This window comes from Argiope bruennichi, chromosome 3 (genome assembly GCF_947563725.1).
Source record: "Argiope bruennichi chromosome 3, qqArgBrue1.1, whole genome shotgun sequence".
NCBI lineage: Eukaryota > Metazoa > Arthropoda > Arachnida > Araneae > Araneidae > Argiope > Argiope bruennichi.
Genome location: NC_079153.1, coordinates 3,978,592 through 3,999,890, shown reverse-complemented (window position 1 = coordinate 3,999,890; position 21,299 = coordinate 3,978,592). Strand labels below are relative to the sequence as shown.

General features: G+C 30.0%; 1 protein-coding gene across 1 annotated transcript in view; it reads right to left on the bottom strand.

Annotated features, from left to right (window-relative positions):
• LOC129962645 (FRAS1-related extracellular matrix protein 2-like) overlaps window positions 1-16,457 on the bottom strand; it is a 98,271-nt gene extending 81,814 nt beyond the window's left edge. The window contains exons 1-2 of the mRNA XM_056076522.1: window positions 15,698-16,457; window positions 7,071-11,386 (exon numbers count right to left, since the gene is read on the bottom strand). Coding sequence (XP_055932497.1) covers window positions 7,071-11,386; window positions 15,698-16,347 — 4,966 coding nt within the window. The 5' untranslated portion in view covers window positions 16,348-16,457. The remainder of the gene's footprint in view (window positions 1-7,070; window positions 11,387-15,697) is intronic.
• Between the last annotated feature and the right edge of the window lie 4,842 nt (window positions 16,458-21,299).

Sequence of the window (21,299 nt, the reverse complement as noted above, 5' to 3'; positions counted from 1 at the left end):
CTTCCTTGCATTTAGATTTACATTAAAAATATTTTTTTATTGTGCATTGTTTATTTTTAACTTTATGGGGTGCTATCTCTTCTGAATCTTATTACATATATAGACATATATAGCGCAGCTCATATCTATCAATTTTTTTTTATTGTGACGGCTTACAAATATATAATTCCATGTGAAAAGAAAAAGCTTTTTTACTGTCTTCATATCATCTGTTTTATTTCAGTCCCAGATTCCAATAAACTTCGCGAACTTTTATGAATTGCTGAACCAGATTATTACTTATCGAATATTATCCATTGCAACCCAAATGAGGGTCATTTTTGCATGGAAGCTATAAAACGTTTGTCATTAATGTAACACCCTCATTCTATGTTTCACCTTAAATGCTTTCGTGGGCCCAAAATTGTAAAAATTGTCCTTATAATTCAAAAGAGAAAATCATATAAAGACTGCACTCGAAAATGTTTAATGCTTTTTTGGATCGTCTACTTTAACTGTCAAAAATCGCTAAAGCTAACATACATATATAATAACATACATTTATATGTTTATATATACATGCATATTACATTTATATATTCATATATATGTTAGTGTCAAAAAATAGTTTGAATGAATAAAAGGCCTGTGAATCATAAGCCCCATTTCTATTTCTAGAAAGCATAGTTTTATGTATTCTTAGATGCTTAAGTGTTTTGTTTTATTCCTCATCCTATTCGAGAAAGGCAGAAAATCAAATTCACGAAACCAAAACTGGAAACTCTTCTGGATTTTTAAAAATTTTGCTTGATAAAATCTAGGCTTGTTATCAAGCAATGCTCTCATTACATGCTAAGATCGGAGGTAATCCGACTAGTTTCGGAGACGAATTTTTAAAAAACAATACAAAAACATTTTTTATTGAACCAAATAGTTAGAACAGACTTACAAAGTCACTATTAGAAGACAAAAACACACTCATTGCCTTCAGCGTTTGAAAAAAAAAATGCTTATTTAATGAAGATTTAGTAACATTTTCAATGTTAGGAAAAAGCAGAGTAACTTGAAATATAATGGAAATATTTAATTTTTATTTCAACTACATACAGCTCAAACTATATAAGATGTAGCAGGCCACGAGATAAAATTTATTTTAATAAATAAATTTTTTTTGAATATTTGAAGTTGACGCTACTGATTTTTTTGTCTAAATTTGTCTATGTTCTGAAGTTAAAGCGTCTGTAAAACATGTCGAAATGACACTATTTTAAAATTCGCGGTCTATATACACAATTGAATACATGCATACGTCATTTCACGAAATTTTATTGAAATGATTTTGAGATATCATGCTTTCAATGAATCCATCACAGTGAAACATCCATTCTTCAGAAAATGCGCTTTGATATTGTACTTGTAAATGAGTTCATCCAAATGCGCTGGAAACAAATGAAGTTTTCTCGCTTTTTTAACAGACATGCCAAAAATAAACAAACTCTATCTGAGTAGGTAGAGAGTAAATATAAACATATCAAATATTATTCTGGAGAATTTTACGATAAAAATAGAATAAATTACTCATTTTCGGTTAAAACTACCACTGTTTCCTATTTCATTTTTATTTGCTGTATATTATTGAAACTACTGTATCTATAGTTCTATCTTACATATATTAAATACAAAGTATGTTTTAAAATATACAAAGTTTTGACTTTATTTTCAGATCATTCAAAAGAATGTCACAATTTTCTGGAAAAGAGCATCTTTCGGACATAATATCAGGATAAACATTATTCGCATCAGCTCGATGATCAGCGAAATAAATCATCTCACATCTGTGAATGTCAAAACAATAAAGAGAATATCATTAAGAAAAAAAAATTTAAATTTGTGAAACTTAAATTAAAAACAGAGCAATAGGTTTTTAGCTCAGTATGTCATGAATATGTCCTTTTAAGTGTGTTCTCTTTTAGTAATCACCATCTCATCTCTCGCTTTAAAAACTTGTAATGAAATCGAAAGAAAGGTATAACTAATTTTATTACAAAAACATACAACATGTTTTCTTCAGAAGCAGCCAATTAAATGTCACTGAATATGCCAGAAAAAAAATTGTTGAATAAATAACACATCTCGCCGAAACTTGTGCCTCATTAACGTTCCGGAGACAGCAACACATTTAAAGTGTAAATATCTTCCCTCTCTTCACCAAAGGCGGTTGTTCCATGAAAAAGGATGAATGAAATGGAGATGGCAAACTGATCACATGATAGCGTGGAGGCAAATTAGGTTATTCATCATGGGTCACCTCATTATAAGATGCCGCTGCGATGGCGTTCAGATAAACTGTCAAAAGTAGGAATTATTGTGGGATATTTTGAGGATGTGTTGTTTTTGTTGCGGCTTCCGCAGCAATGAGGGTCATTTTGGACGTCACTGGTCAAGGTCGATCATTTCTTTGGCAAGTTCAAACCCAAGTTCACGGAGCCGTGAAATGAATATAATTTTAGAAACGTCATAATCGAGATCGTAATCTTATTTGTCTTATTCACTGCAAAAATTATAAAAGAAATTATTTAAAGATATTTTCAGCAGATCAGGATCTGATTTACTACGCAAGATATTTCTAAAGCCTCCTACGCAAGAAGGAGTAAGGAGTATTTTCAATGGAGAAAAATATTAATATATATAAGATTTAAGATTTGTTTGTGCTTATAGCACAAGAGTGGTTATTTCAAGGGTTTATATTTGGATAAATGCAGGCTAGTTACAAGCAGAAATACACAGCGATAAACTGATGTCATTAAGGTAATCGTAAAAGTGAATTTTTTTTAAATTTAATTTTTACATTCTCAATATGAAATAATAAAATTGAGAAGGAATAAAATAGTCTAAATTATTTAAATTTGACAATAAAGACTTGTGATCTTTAAAAACTTGAAACGATAAACATGAGAATGTGGATCAATTAATGCAGTCAATAGACTTGATTCGGAATTTACTGAATTTAAACTGCAGACAACGGATTTGAACGCTGAATTGTTTTTAATTATTGACCATGGAGTAAATTATAAATAGTGGAGTTCGAAACGTAAGTATTCAAACAAATAGTGCATAACTGCCACAGTATAATCGCAGTGAGAACAAATGGAATCTGGTTTTGCTACCACAAGATGAGGATATTTTAACTCGTGTTCCGATGCGTTATCTGAAAAAAAATTTGTGAAGTTTGCGGTTAATATCATATAACCTACTCTCACGTTTGTTATTTACTGCTTGGTCTCACCACCTCCCTTATTTTAAAGTAAAGCAAATATTGATATGATTCTTAAAAATCACAAATTTATAATGCAACATTTAAAATGCTAATGACCTAGCAAGCATCGCCATCAGCTGTTTTTGTTTTTTTTTCACAAATACCATTATATGAGATAGTATGTAATAGAACAAAAAAGAGAATAATTTAAAAACCAGAATTTTGTTGAAATTCAATACATAAAATATCTGTAGTTAGCATTTAAAATGGAATAAATTCAATGAAAGCAGGACTTCGTGGAATCAGTATAAAAAGTGTGGTTCAAAATAAACGCCAATGTTTCAAAGCTTTCTTCGCACCTCAATTGTATATTCCTTTAAAAAACATTTTCTTCGAAAGATAATATATTCAAGTTCTAAATACAAGTAAAATGGCAACTTTATGGAATTAATCGTACTAAATATGAATTTTCTTTGTATATAATATCCATTACTACTGCTTAAAATTGCAGATTATTCCAATACATTAATGACTTTCAAGTAAGTTAGAGCTTCCAGACATCTGCGGAGCTTCCAGTCATGCATTGCATACATTTTTCGGTGCTTCAGTCGTTGTTAAAAGGAATTTTTAATACCTTTGAGTACATTTTATTGAAAATGGATAACAAAATAAACAAACTTTTTTAATGAATCTATCAGGTTTAACATCTGAATCGAAATCATTTACTCTTATCAAAAAGAACTATAAAATTTCAGATATTCTCACTTTGTTTGCTGTTTTGCTCAATACTTTTACTATAACTTTTGAAAAATATCTAAACTTTAAGATTAATATTTAAAACCCTGAAATGAATTTTTATTCATTTAAATAAAAATTCGAATATATTTTTGAAATATTAAATCATTATTTATTCAAAATAATCTCCAATCTTAGAAAAAATGCTTCAATACAATACAATTTAATGAAACTGTTAAACTATATTGATAAAAACTGTAAATCACTAATTTTTTTTACTTATTATTCAAAACTAAATTTTATTAAATGCTGTTTAATGTTAATGGGTTTAAATTTTTTATATTACTTTTATGTAAATTTAATATTAAACTGTATTAAGATGAAGAATACCGGTACATTATTTTGTACGTACTCCTTTCCATTCTTATAATATCCAAAGTAATAAGAAACAATTCACTCCAAGAATAGAACATAATTTTTTGTGAAGTTTGCCCATAAACTTTCGAATTTCTTTAACAGTATTTAAAGTTTCCACATATGGCAAATTTTTCTTTATTCAATCGTCTGCATTAAAAAACAAGACTTTTAGTTCTCATCTCGTGCAGATTGCGGAGAGAAAAAGGAATTTGGAAGCTTGGGAGAAACTATTCAAACATAGTGAAAAAAAAAAAAAACATTTCGCTTACACACAAGAAAAAATTACAAATAATGAAAAGTAACAAAAATGTTTTTGATACTAAAATCGTGAAAAAATAGAAATTCAAATGGCAAAATTCATTCTCCTCTTTTATAACTGGCATGCTTAGCAAGATCATTCATATATAAATAGGGTGACCTTGATTATCCTATTCACTTTTCTCCGACAATATTTTGTTTATTCTACTATAACTAAGAAATCCTTAAAGTTAATATATTCGTTGTTTGAATTTTCTACTCCCTGAATTCAGTGAATTTTATAGGAGGATCGAAATAGGTTCATAAAAGTCGTGAAAACTGCAAAAGGAAATGAAGATTGTTCATAGAAATACGACATATTATGTGCGTGGAGGTTAATGTTCTATAGGATTGACCATCCGATCTAGAGCTACTATATTTGCTACAAATAACTTCAGAAATTGAAAATGTGCTCTTTGGTGGGATTTTTTAAAATTTTAATTAATTGAAACGTAAGCAAAGTTTTGGCGTTTTTCCGAAATAACACCCGGAAATATTGCTTCAAAAAATTAATTTTTGCTCCATTAACAATTAGTCTTGTTTTTTAATGATTCCAATTTAATTGCCATACAAACTATTACTGAATTTCAGCAATTTTTAGAAATATATTTTTGGCATAATTTCATTGTTTTTTGTTTGTTTTTTTTATTTGAAGAAATCTGCTGCCGAAGCACATCAGATACTTTTAAAAACTTATGTTGATGCAGGTCCGTCATATCCCAATTATCGGCTTTGGTTTCAACGATTTGAGAATAGTAATATTTCGAAGACAATGACAAAAAATGGCTTGGAGGACAAAAAAAAAATCGAAGACAATCAGTTACAAGACTTATTAGATTATTATTATAAAAATGATGGAAAATATTTTGATTGATATATATTGAAATAATTTTTCTCAATAAATGTCTTTCTAAGGTTTCTAAGGTAAAAAAAAAAATGATTAAAATACATACAAAACATCTAATATCTAATAAAATATAAAATTTTTGTTTAATATCACTGTAGCTTACATGAGGAATGAAAAACAAAATTACTGTATTCTGGAAATTTGAAGGTAAATTAACCTTTCAATTATGTTTTATATAGCTTTATAATGTCATAGGATTTGATTCAATTAGAGCTGTTCATATGCATAGTGAATCGAAAATGTGCAAGTCTATTAATGTGCCAAGGTTTTAATGTCTGCCGTGATTTATTACTTAAAAATATTTCTTCAAACGAATAATGACCATTAAATTATGTATAAGAGGTTTAAATGAAAATAAGCTTAAAAAATATTCACTGTGAACCAATTGGCCATCAGAGACGGCTAGTTTTTTTAATAAAATTCATTGAAGACGTTTATTTAAAAGCAATCATATTATCAGAACAATATTAATGATATGTTAATTTTTGTTTTAAATCGTCGCTCATAACAAAAACACATAAGAATCTGTCTGAAAAAAATATTCATCTAATTATTTAAATTTAAAAACAAAATTAAGCAACTTCACACAGTTGTATAGCTTGCCTCCCAAAGAGCAAATGCTGCTAAACGAAAGTGTCAGTCGAAAAAGAAACCTTGTTTTTCATTAATTGCTGTTTCATGAAAGGTGTCTTGTAAACGCTGGTGACAGGACATCAGCTGCCCACGCTTCGATTGACTCCGGTCGCCTTCTTGGAGTTAATTTCCCAACAAGCATCGATGATTCATGCTCATTCGCCGCAATTAACGTCTCGTTTAACATTTCGTTTAAATTTAGCTTTGCGCTGTTTTTTTATATGTATATACAATAAAATTAAAATATACTCTTAAAAGGTCTGCATTATTTTCGCTATAAATTGTCGTTGAATAAATTTCAAGTCATTGAAAAATTCACATTAAGTACAGAATAAAGTTGAATTATGTAGCATCGAATTATTTTTGCTATAGTAATTTTATCTCTTATTAAACGATAATGAAGGAATAAATAAACGTAAATCACAATCTTAGGATGACAAATTAAAGTAAAATTATTTTACATCAATTTTTGAAATAATTTTTGGATAATTTAATCATGAAATTTAATGGAGGATTCTCATTTAAATATTAGAAATCAAACTATTTGGATTTTGGTGTTTAAATCACAAGAAGAGAAACTGATATATTAAGATTCTTTTAATTATGAATTCTGTATAGTTTGGAAATTATTTTTTACTTGGATCCGTTCACAAATTCATTTAATTAATATTTTCTTTCAAATTCATTTATATTTCACTATTCATAAATTCAGATTCTGATTTTCTCACTCTTATTTTTATTCTCATTTTTATTTATTTAATTTTTTTCTTATATTTTAATATGCAATAGTCTTTTTGGAAATTTAAGCATTTTTTTACTTAAAACTATAGAATGAAATATGCTTACCTTGAGTAAAATTAGATATCGTCTGATTAACAAAGTCTTGGTTAATTATAATCCCGTGTTTAGGTGGAGCTGTTATCACGTAAGTTAAAGTTGATTCTGAACTGTCTCTGTCTTCTGCCCTCAGCACTTTTTTGTTGAATCGGAATCCGATGTTACCATCTTCCAAAGGATTGAGATATGTAGCACCCCTATTCGTTACTAAATTGGGAGCAATATTATCTACAGGAACAACAGTTATTTTAACTGTAACTGGATTTCGTAAAGGTTTGTCTAAATCAGGATACATGAAAAACTCGGAATGCTTGCCATCACTGACCACGAATGAAAACTCATCTTCTAAAGTTTCCGAGCCGTCATGCTGATAGGTTATCATATTTTCCGAAATATCTGCCATTGTAAAAGAGTTAACAACTGTCGATTTGTTCCTCAGGATTTTGCCATTGATTGGAGCTTGAGTTATTTTAAACACAATTTTATCTTTATTTGTATCACTATCTTCAGCTTTTAGTTCGAAGGGTGTTATAAGTCTTTCACCTCCTTCTTTCACCACTAATACTGTCGCATGAATCACTGGCTTCTTGTTATCCACTTCACTTATCGATATTCTAAATGTTCTATATACAGAATTATATCCGTCGCTTACTTCAAACTCGAAATTGTCCATTTTCACTTCATCACCACTGGTATGAACATAATAAATTTTACTGCCAGCAAGATCAAGTTGGGTAAATGATGTAATTGGGATTCCCGGAAAATCTGTATTCTCCAAATGTCCTCTCGTTGGTGGTCGAGTTATTGTAAACAGTAGATCTTCGTCGTTGCTATTCAAGTCAGTGGTACTTAGTGTATTAGTATCCAAAATTATTTTTCCTCCTTCTGGAAGCTCAACTCCTCTGTTTATGACATCAGGATATACCGAGTCGATGCCCTCAACAGTTATCCAAAAATAACGATCTACAAAGGGATTGTAGCCGTCAGTAACGTCAAATTTTATAATGTCCCTAACGCCTTCTTGTCCAAAATGAGTGTATTGTATGAGTTCATTGTCTATGTCAGATTGAGTAAAATTCATTCCATGAGTTAAATTATAGAGTTGTTGTCCAGAAAAATCCAAATATGAAATATAACCATATTTAGGAACTTGCCTTATAACATATGTTATTGAAGAATCATCCGAATCTAAGTCTTCGGCTTTCAATTCACGATTAGTGATCAATTTTGATTCGCCAATACCAATATCCAAGCCATCATTAATTACTAGTCGAGGCGTCTCGTCATCGACTGGTATCACCATTACCAAAAGAGTTTTACTTGAATTATGTAAACCATCTGTCACAGTAAGTTCGAAATTATCGTCGGTCGTTTCGCTGTCATCATGCTGATAAACTATAGTGGATCCTCTAGCGATACGTTCTAAAGTAAAATTTTTGACAGTTACAGTTCCAGTTGGCATATGAGACGCAATTACACCGTGCTTTGGTTCTCTGGTTATTATAAAAACAAGTTTATCCTTAGGAATGTCAAGATCGAGAGCATTCAATATGGGTAAATCAATAATGAGATCCGTGCCTTCCATCACTATAAATTCCCTCATATAAATCTCTGGAACCTCGTCGTTGGATGGTTCGATTTGAATTGGAAATGACGTTACTGGAGATGAATTTATGCCGTCTGAACAAGAAAATGTAAATTTGTCGTCTAAAGGTTCTAGTCCTTTGTGTATGCTCTGCACATAACTAATGTAGTCATCGATAACATCAGAAGCTGAGAATGTTGTCACTGGTATGCCTTTTCGTGGTCTTTCGGAACCAGGTGCTGGAGAAAAATTTTCAATATAACCATGACTAGGTTGTTCAATTATTGTGCATATTATATCCTCTTCCGAAGTATCAAGATCAGTTATATTCATATGATGTGTTGTTATTAAGCTCTTGTTTCCTTCGACAACCTTAAATGAATCACTAACGTCAACTACCGGAGAAAAATTATTTACAGGCTTTATTAGTACGGTAACATAAACGCGATCTACGGCATTTCCTCCAACAATCCATTCGTTAGACATATCAGATATGGATAAGTTAAAAGAATCCTCTAATGTTTTGTGGCCAATTTCAATTCCATTGTGAACATAATACACACGTCCAGCTTGCAAATCTTTTTGTTTGAAGCGATCTACTATTATACCATTTACTTCTATAGATCCGTGTTCTGGTAAGACATCAATGATAAAAGTAATAATCTGGTCATCTGTATCTAGATCAGATGCTTTTATTAAATCATTTGTTACTGCACTTCTGCCACCTTCATCTACATCAACACTAACGCCAAGAGTGCCTGGGGCAATTTGCAGTTTTGGTGCTTCATCATCTATATTTTTAATAGTGACATGTACTTTGACAGGGACAATATGAACCCCATCTGTAACTTCCAGACTGAAACTATCCGAATCAGCTTCTGAACCTCCATTACTGTATGAAACGATACCACTATTTATATCTAATTTTGTGAATGAATCGCCATTTGACATCTCTAACGCGCCAATTCGCAAAATTCCGTGCTTTGGCTTGTCTGTGACAGAAAATGTCAAAAGACTCGGATCAGTGTCTTCATCGACAACATCGAGTACATCAGGCGTCAGAGTAATAAATCCGTTTTCAAGTATTTCAATACCTTCATTATGAACAATTGGTGGCTTGTTATCAACTGGTTGTAAAAGAATTGCAAACTCTTGATCAGGTAAAATGTTTCCTGCTTTGTCACGTACATCAAATTTAAATTGGATAAGTCTGGGTACCATACCGAGTTCAATGGGAGGCGGCTTATAAGCAATTTTGTGGTGGTTAATTTGAGCTTGATTGAATTCGGTTACTTCTACATCAGGATTTTCAGAAAAGACAATTTTTCCAGGATCCATTGGATTATTCTCATCTGTATCAAATGGATTTTTAGTGATTTTAATAATGAGATCACGATCTTTCGTATCGGCATCGATGAAACGCATGTGCTGTTTGGTTATGTCCGTCAACTGAAATTCTTCGACGGTCATTTGAAGAGGAGAAGATGGGTAAACTTCGGGTGGTGTATTGTCCAATGGCATTATTCGAATAACAAATTCCTTCTCGGGGGATTCATTTGGGGGTATATTATCATCACTGAGCTTGAATCTTATCCTGTCTGTTAGCGGGAAAGGCACGCGATCTCCTGAATGTCTGTAAAAAATATTTCCTTCGATAAGATCTTGTTGAGTCCAAGATGTGACAATTCTTTCATAAAAGCCATCATCATAAATCCAGTTTTCAGGATCTTTTGGTATCTCAGCCTTTTTCATCAATATTTTTCCATATACTGAAATTGGCTGTATTAAATCAAACTTAATAGAGGCATCATCGCTATCTATATCTGTGGCGCTTAAAACGAATGGCGTTATTTCCACTTCTTCACCTCTGGTTATAGTTAAGCCAGTGTTGACATTTAAAATCGGAGCATCGTCATCTTCTGGATATACTATGACAGGAAACAAAAATTCAACCTGATGCTGTCCATCGTTGAGCCTGAAGATAATATTATCGCTGTAAGTGTCGCTTCCGTCGTGCTCGTAAACGATTCGGCCATCATCTAAATCTCCAGGAGAAAAATGCTTCACTGGATTTCCCATCAGCAGTAATTTTCCATGCTTCAAACCGCCAGCTACACTCACAACAACGTCATCAATATTATCTTCATCGGATATTTCCAAATTCTTTGAGCTGCTTAACTTTCTGGACTGTCCTTCGAAAAGTACGAGACCAGCATTTTTTGTCGCCAATGGTGCTAGCGTGTTCATTGGATTCACAACAATTGTCAAACTGAATGGATCCGAAGTGAATCCATCGGAATCAACAACTTCCATCTCAACGAGATAAAATCTTCTTTCATCAGAATCCGTTGCTGGAGGTTTGTATGCAATTTTCAGATCATTTAAATCTTTCTGGTAAAAGGATGTTATGGGAACATTTTGGTCATCGGTACTGACTATAGATCCTTCTCCATGTCCTAGAGGATTGGTAATGTTAAAAATTAGCTTGTCTGGGGGTGTTTCTAGATCTTCAGCTATTAATATATTCGGTGTAATAGCAGTCATGACAAATTGATTAACGTCCATTAGCAATAGCGCACTGAAACTAAGCTGCGGTGGTGTATTTTCTTCTCCTTCCCTTATACGAACCATAACCTGAAAGTACTCTTGTTTAAGAAGATTGCCGTCAATGTCATTGAGTTCCACCACCATTGGAATGAAATCTCTATTTGGCGTTTCATTAGGAGAGGTGTGCTTGTACCTATGAAGAAAAGAAAAGAGTAATGGTTAATTTATTGTTTATATTTTAAAATTTACATTTACATTGTAATTCGAAAGTCATTGCATCGAAGTTTAGATATACAGGGTGATTCAAAACTTATCGTTCAAATTTCGTGGTGATGTAAGGAATACGTCAGAAAACCGAAGGTAGGGAATATCTTAGGAAATCGATTTCACATAGGAAAGTATGTTTGCCAATGTCATCAGCATGGACGAAATGAACAAGTGAATTGAATAGAAGGAAAAAGTACAGTTAAGTGGTTAAGAATGTGACTTTTATTCCAACAAGGTAAAGTACAAGTTCACAGTAGGTGCTCAAAATTGCGATTGTTTACAAGAGCACATGATTCACAGTCTCAAATCGTTGTCGTTGCATTGACCGCCGAATATTTTCAAAAACTCCTGGGATATCACGGACAAATGCCTTCGACGGTCACTATTCGAGTAACAAGAGCCATTTCACTGTCGAAGGAGGTCTCGTACACATGGTCTTTCATGGCCCAGCACAAAAAGAAATCCATGTGCGGTAAATCAGGTGATCTGAGTGGCCAAGCGATCGGTCCACCTCCGCCAATCCATTGAGCTCCGAATTTTCGGCTCTCAGTTATTGGACTACTGTCTGGAGCTCCATCATGTTTATACTACATATCTCGTCGGATAACCGCAGGCATATGCCAGATGTTTTTGAAAATGTTCAGTGGTCGATGCAACGGTGCTGTGAATCTTCTGTTCGTGTAAATGGTTGCAATTTTGAGCATCTACCATGAACTTTAACTTTACCATGTTGGAATAAAAGTTACATTCATTACCACTTAACTTTACTGTTTCCTTATGTTCATTTCACTTGTGCATATTTTCCATGCAGATTAAGTTTGCGGATATACTTTCCTATGTGAAATCGGATTTCTGATGTATTCTTTACTTCATCACGAAATTTGATAGATAAGTTTTGAATCACCCTGCATATAATTTATTGCTTTGCATGCGCAAGGGTTTTCAAAATATGGATCATTTTTAGAATAAGAATTTCACAAAATAAATTATAATCAAAATTCAGTCAAGTAACAAGAAAATATTTTGTAAATTACATTTTGGGTAATAAAATTCCCTTGTTGGTTTTGAAAAGAAAGTATGCTATTGAGTATTACAATTAAAACTAGATTTTAGCATTATTTGAAGTCATCCGAGTAATTATTAGCATAGATTACAATTCATTTAAATAATTCAACTTAAAATATTATTACACGAAATTCATAAACATTATGATGGTACCCTTGGATTTCATTAATTGAAACCACTTTTTGGCTGATCAGTTAATACCGCTGATTTAGAAAAATGTTTTTTTATTTATTCTTATTATAAAACAAAATAAAAAAATAAAAATAGAAGAAAAAAATCTAGAAAAAAAATATTCTAGAATAATTATGCATCAACTTATTTTTTAATTCTAATTAATATTTTACAATATCAGAATATAATTAAAAATGAGGGGATTTTATCTGCAAATAGCACCTTTGCGTGATGAAAGACAAACTGATAAAATGGCCTCACATATAATTTCAAACATGAGAACTCTTTAACTACATACATTGCCTTTCAAAATATATTGATCTAAAGCGATTTCACTGAGGTTCTGAAATCTAATCAAATTTCGGATATATTTTCAATTTCAATTTTTTTTAATTCTAATATATTTAATTGCAACAAAAACAGTTATTAATACTAATACTAGACCTATTCATGCAAAGTTCAAATGCTAGATACAATAAAAGTGTTTGTTTTATTTATATTCAAATTTTTATTATCAGTCTAAAAGTTGTATTATTAAAAAAAAAAAAAAAGAGTAAAGCCAAAATTTAATTTTAAAAAATTCCCCGGGGTGTATAAGAGTAAGGCAGAAGAAATGTAGAATTTCTTTGATAGCTTGAAGCGATACATATCTTACAAAATTAATAAATTTTTGATTCACTACATTTTTTTTGATTAAATAAGTGATAAAAATTATTTTGTAATCGCATTTGCAATCTTATTCGTACTATACAAAATGTTTTGCATATTTCTGTTTAAAGTGGTGATCGGGAGACTGTAAAAACTATATCCCTATTTCAAAAATTGTTTTGCATTTTCTAAATGCGTCGTTCCATTCGTTATATTTCTTTTTTTTTTTTTTTTCTTTTTTTTTGTAAATAATAAATTATCGTCCATACTTGGTTTCAAGAAAAGAAAATATCAAACAAATAGATATAAAAACTCATAAATAATGCATTAAAGAATCATTAAAACCCTAGTTTAAATTTTAAATAATCCATTCACATTACAAAAACTTTAAATGATATGAACGAAAATACTAATAATTTCGAAAATTCTTTCTACTGCATTTATTTAATTTACAGAATTAATTTCCTCAAAAAGTAAAAACTAATTTTTTGAAATAAATAGTATTAGAATAATCATTGAATGACTGAAAAACTGATTGTGATGATTTGTATGATATGTTGTTTTATACTATAATAACACTTATAATTCTAACACTATAACATAATTATAAAATAGAATATTAATATAATTATTATTATATTATTATAATATACAATAATTATAGTATAATATATAAACATATATAAATATAATAACATAAAATGTTACTTTTAAAATTCCTTCTATTGGATAACATAAAAAGCTAAATACTAATTTAAGAAGAGGGTGCATTTCGGACAATAACGTTTTACAGAAAAATTTGGATGAATTCAGGAATTTCAGTTATCTATTGAAGTTTTAATAATAAATGAAATATAAGGATTAGCAGTAATGAATAAAATTATGACATTGATTTTCTGATAGTTAAATGAGCCTATACAGTTTCATTATATTTGCTTTAAAATTTAATCTATAAAGATTTAATTATATAAAATTAAAAAAAATGGAAGCAACAGCTGGCAATTTACAACATTAAGAATCGGATTTTGGAAAATAGTCTCAAATTTAACCAGTTTCTATTCCAAAATAAACATTTGTTTCTAAATTATGATTTTGTCACACATAAAAAGCTGGATTATATTTATTCCAAAATTATTAGATTGTAAGAGTTTTAAATGAATCATTCTTTTAATAAATATTCATCTTGGGTTTATTGATTGGGAAATGGATAACGTTTTAATTGGAAAAACGAGAAATAAATACATTCGCAATTATTAGAATAATTTTTTTTTATTTCGTTAAAGCATTAGTTGAATGAATTGCAACAATTTATTGCACCCATTGATAATTTCTTCTGAAATAGTTAGTTTGCAACCTATATTTATGAAAGATAATAACAATAGAAGTATGGTATGTAAATGGTTCCAAGTAACATAGTATCTTATTTATTTAGAATACTTTAATATTTATATTTTATGTACACATTTATTCCATTTATTGAACTTTATTATCATTATTAATCGTTGTTAATTATCATTATTATCGTTATTAATCATTATTAATTATTAATAATATTGCTATTAATTAATTAATTAAAATTTATTAATTTATGATAATTTATTGCCAATTTTATTAAATTATTAATTTATTGATTTTAATTTATTTAATGAATTTTATTTATTATAATTTATGTGATCGAATGTTCCGATCATTTGAATTGGCATTATATTTTTTACAGAATATTTTTTCATTATTATGGTCATTAAACTCTAGCTTAAATCGTTATCTATTTCTATTAATTATGGAACAATAAATTTAGATTGATATAAAATTTTATAAATTGTATAAATAAATCTAAAAATTGGAATGAATAATTTCCATCTTTACGAGTTTCCTCTCAAAACAGGGGAATCATTGACCTTAGTTATTACATATTGCCATTAACTTGTTCTAAATTGTCTATTGTTGAAATATAGTTTCCAGCCAGATTTATTATATAATTCCAGGATATTATAATAAGATATTTAAAATATATTGCAAACTGCCATGGCATCTCCATGAATCAACTAAAGATTTTTCGAAGAAAGATATAAATTTCACTACGGTTTTACTACGCTTAATATCTAATTTCTATAATATTTAATAATCGTTATTATAAATTTAAACTATAATTAGTTAAAAAAAATTGCATAAGATTTGGAACTTTGCGATTAGATTAATTATTTAATTCGGCTACAATCATATTGAAAATATCCATAAAGCTTTTTATAAAAAGTATTAAAATTGACTAGCAAAACTAAATTGAACTGCTCTATCAGTGCATATAATTATATAATATGCTTTTATTATGTTTGATATTTCAAAAATGCCTCACCTTATATCCGAACTGAGCAAACTGTCGCAATCTTGCATCAATCCATTTGAGGTGTCGTTGACAAGTTCACCATACGCTGGTAGCCCACTAGCCACATTTAATATCATCACTTTACACACCTGAGTACCTCTATCAAAAGTAAACTGTAGAACTTTGCCGTCAATGGGATTACTGACACCTCCAAGTTTATCGACACTGAGAGGAACATTTTTGGTCACCACTTCCAGTTGCTCGAACAGAACCTGGACGTTAACTAAGACGGGGACGATTAGAGTGTCATCTTGAGAATCATACCGGATCATAAGTTTCACTTTATCCTGAGCCGGGCTTCGCGCTCCGTAGTGGGAATACAGCACCTCCTGATGCCCAAACTGGCAAGGGAAATTAGTTGGAGTAAGTTTTCCAGGTCTCTGGGATAACGGGTCATTTTGAATGACGCGGACTGTGCAACGGTCACCAGGCCGAACTCTTATGTTCAGATCTAATTCCGGATCAATATAGACAGATCTTCCGAACGGTACTGCAATTCCAGCATTCAAATGGACAATATCCTTTTCTGTCACTGAAGGTTCGATCTGTCGTCTTTGGGAAAAAGCAAAGTCGATGAGAGCGCATGCTACGAGCACAAAGAAAAAGTCTATTTCATTCATTTTAAAAAGATGTTAGGGAAGTAATTACCCCTGATGGTTGGGAGCTGTCACAGGGGGTGTTTCTAGGGGAGGAGAGAAGGATCTAACTTTCGTCCGCCCTGCCGCTAAATGTCGTCTGCGGCCGCAAGAGAGAGAGTGAGAGATTTTCCCAAGCACGTGGTTCAGCGATGGTTGGATGCGAGGGAGAAGAGAGGAGGGGGTATGTAAGAAGAGTAAGAAGACCCCCCTCTCTGTCTTGTTTTTATGTTTGATTTCTTTCCCTTTCTTTGCTGAAGCAGGTGGCTGATCAAAACCGAATGAAAAGAAGAGCAGAGCTGTAATTGTCAATGCATTTGAAGCTCATTTATTTATGCTTTCGAACATTTAAGACGGGTAAAACCATTTTTATAAAAGAATAAAGATTCCAAAATCTAAAATTCGGGAAAATCGTAAACAAGTCACTCTTATGTTAAATGTTAATAATATTACTTTATTTCCTTTTTTTTTTTTTTTTAAGAATAAAGTTTTTGAGGTTTTTAAATATTTTAGATCAATAATAATTTTTTTTATTTAAAACATAAAATTCGTAGTATGTTATGGGAAAATAATATTTAAACATTCAAAATCATTTAAAAGAATTGAATAAAACGGTTTTTAGAATCAGATTTTTATACGCTAGTTAAAGAATGGAACTTTTTATTGTAATTATTTTTTTATCTTTCAGTTTTTAATTTATAATTAATAACTACAAATATTCCGAATCTTGACATCAATTTACCAAAAATTCATTATTAGGAGCTGCCATTCATATGGAATTAAATTACTCAATTAATTAATAAAATTCTGAAAATATTAAAATAAAGTACTGTTATCAACAACAAGCAAGTTTATAAACTTCTAAATATATTGTAAATGAAAAAGCGAGTAAAAATATTTATTTCAGAATTGGAAAAATAATTTTTTTACAAACTTGAAATAAATCAATTTAATCAATGAAATTTTTAACGCACATTTTTATTAGTTTACTTAAAAAAACAGCATTTTTATACTCCTTACTTTAGTTTATTTACTCCGTAATGTGTAATACTGAATCATAAGTAATATAGAATTATTATGCATATAAATATCATTATCATATAAATGTTTTGGATTAATCATAATAACCATGGGATATTTGGATAAATATTCCATAGGCCAATTTCTTTTTCAAATGAGGAATTCAGCATGTATAACGAGAGCATCTTTTGTGATAGCTTAGCTTACATCCTACACCCTTTATTTGAAACAGAAAACGGCCCATTAGTGTAGAATTTGCACGGCCATATTGGGCCGGATAATAATGAGAAGATTAAACAGTATGAATTAAGTCTGAAAATCAAAATAGAGCATAGAAAAATCAGAATAATAGCAACATTTTCAATCCCCAGAAACTAAGAATAGTCTTAAAGATTTATATCCCAGGGTTTTTTCTTTCTCCATATGAGTCCGTAATTCATTATTCCAAATCTTCCTATTAGAATATTTATAATTTTTCAATAAATCGGTTTAAAAAAAGGGCATTATTGAAAGTGTGCAAATGCTTCAAAATATATAAAACATAATTTCCCTCGAGGGTTATAGAAATGTTAATTAATTCCAAAACGTACCGGCGAACAACATTGTTATATTACTCCTAGTTTCCTGATTATATAAGAAGTGGGAAAATTGATGGTGAGCGAATGTGTGTATTCAGATATAAGTACAGTGCTTTTAAGAAAAGCAAGAATGGCATCAGTAATATTTCTAAATGCAGCGTAAGGAATTATTCTTCTGGTAAAAAAGAATTCTTCTATTAATTGAAGAAGCAGAAAAATGTTATTTAAAAATCTATCCATAAAAGTCCAATGAATATTTAATTGATTTTTCATATCTAGTAGTTTAAAATGTCTTTTTTTATCCTGTTGCAGGCCGGTTTAGACATTAGAGTCACTAGACGTAATTTATACATATTTTTTTAATATTATTTATTTATTTTTGAAAGTTTCCGAAAGTAGTGTTAATTATATTAAATATGAAGAAAATAATTTGAAAAGAAGAATTAAATTTTTGGCTATAATTTGTAGACTGAAACATTTACATCAAAACTGACTCGCAAGGAAAATGTACAATCTTCCTGAATGAGTCACATTGAGGATAAAGTAAAATAATAATTTAAATTTTTATTTGTCCTTAGTTCTAAAAAAAAATTTTTCCTTTTTTTGCTTCTTGGGAACTGGAAACTATCGCAAAACAACCACGATAATTTTACATAAAAGAAAAGTCTACTGAATAAAAGTACACCCTCGAACAGTAGTCTTATGCAACAGAGGTTTTTCCCACACGAGTTCTTCTTTTACTTCGGATATGGCAAAAAGAAAGGAGTATAAAAAGTTATCATGAAACATGAGACTCTTGTAAAAGGAGTGAGAAATCGGACTTGTGCCGCTGGATTTCTGCTTCTTATCATTTTGTAAACTGAAGGATGGCCTACGTTAAAAATGATACTCAGTATTAAAAAGAAAAAGAGTAAATTATGACAAAGAAGGGGGAAATGTATAAATGGCATTGGAACTATCTGGACTCTTAGCATTTTTAAAGATGTACAGTAATCAATGTCGAAGACTTTCAACATGTCCGAAGTGTGAAACAATGCGAACAAAATTATAAATATTGTTTTAGAGTGATTTTGATGAATTTGAAGTCAGATTAATTTTGTAGAATATATGCTAATTTACTTACTTCAATTAATAATTATTAAATACTGAACGATAAAATAAGAAATATTTCATCAAGAACGTTTGCTAAAATGTATCCAGACATTTAAAATTCACTTTTAAAGATATTGTACTGCTAAAACCCTATTTTTTTATTTTTTACATTGCGAAATGGTTAATATTTCAATTTTTGATATCACTATAAAGCCTTTAATAAAAGTAAGTACCACTTAAAAGATTGATCTGTATAATGGCTCTAAAAATAGTACTGGAAAAAATATTTTCCTGTGATTGCAAGCATTTAATACAACACTAAAATACTCTTCAAACTTTTTTTTCCTTTTCAGATGTTTTTTATTGACGGATGATTCAGATGATTTTATTGTTTTCAGATGTTTACTGTATTGACGTTCTGCCAGTCCCAGAAACCAAATGATTACAAAAATAATACTTTAATAATTGAGTATGCATATTTTGAGAATTCAGAATCACAAGAGTTAACTTACTTTTATAATCAAAAAGTAACCGGAAGGCTTCATTTAAACTATATCTATAGTAGATATCAATTTTCAAATTTCTGTCTACATTTTTACGATTTCTATAAACATCTGGCAAAAGTCAGGAATTTATTTCTTCGACTGAAAATAAATGTGTTTTCAATGAGATACGAACTTTAACGTCGTTGATTTTTCGAATTAGCAAATGTAATTGAATAAAGAATATACATTAAAATTTATCTGCACAAAGCAGTTCTTGAGACAAACATATTTGAAATGTTGCGAAAACAATTTAAAGACAATTTCTTATCAAAAATAGGAGTATTTGAGAAGAATGAAATGTTTAAAGAAGATAGAGAATCTGTCATAGATTAGCCATGCTCTGAGAGACCACTTTATTATCAGCATGTAGATCAGATCTTATATGGAGAATGTCGAAACAACAACTGTGGAAAAACAACTAATGGATTTGCAAACGACAAAGCTTCTTTCCATAGTATCATTTTATGAACAAAAAAGTTTTGAACAAAAAAAAGTTCATTAAATATAATTCCACAAGTTCCTTTTCACCTGATATCGTACCCTGTGACTTTTTTTCTCATTTCCGCGATTGAAATTATCTCTTCGTGGTTTGTATTTTGTGCCCATAAATTAGATAAAAGAAAATTTGAAACGAACTCCAAGAGGAATCTACAAAGATGATTTTATGACATATTTTGATGATTAAAAAAACGTCGGTAGAATTGCTTTGCAATTGTTGGAAGCTACTTTGAAAGAGATACAACAGATTTTGCCTAAATTAATGCTTTTTATTTTATGCCCCCATTCCCATGGTTTCTTTATCACTGTAGTATAATCGGGAAAAATATGGTTTATATATATATTTTTTAATTCTTTCTTTTTTAGTTTAAAATCATTTCGCTTTTAAAAGTGAATTGGTTATGTTTCTTAGATGAAAATATCTATATGCTTGATTTTATAAAAATATAAATGAAATGTAAGGCATTCTGCAGTTTTATTTTTACAAAGTGTGCATTGTATAGGAATCACGTACAATACGTGCCTGAAAACTACACTCAGTAATGACAGAAGCAAAAAGGGATAAAGAGAATTGATTTACACAGGTTAGTATTTCTTAAAAAGAATTCGAATAATACTACTACATACTATTACTTAGAATTCGCTTAACATTTTATTAACATTAGAATTCGCTTATTTTTACTTATTTTAACTTTTCATACATTCCCAAATTTCAAAAATAAATTCAGTTTAAAAATAATTTCAGAATTTCAGTTCATTTTGATGGCAACAATCATACTGATCAAATTAATACTGCTGAATTTTTCATTCATTGTCATGAAAGAACAGCAGTATAAAAGTATCGTGATTCATAAAAGGACAAATTTATCTGACTATATTAAAGCAAAAGAAAAATTGTTATTCGAATATCTCTAGTTAAAAACATATTTCTGAAAATTTTCATAAAACATCTGAGACTCCAATTACTTCACGGCAAAAATATTCTATGAAGACATGTCATATTTAAAGGCATCCAATGAATGTTTTCTAATGATGGTTCGTACTGCGTCGGGAAGACAGTGAAGAGTTTCTCTATAGTTAACGCTCGTCTTCGAATTTTCTGTATTTTTTGCTCTAGAGTTTTAATTAAAGAAAAGCAGATACTCGAGTGGAAGTTACCTATTCATTCCCTATATAAAAATCTTTTAAAGAAAACGTTAAGACC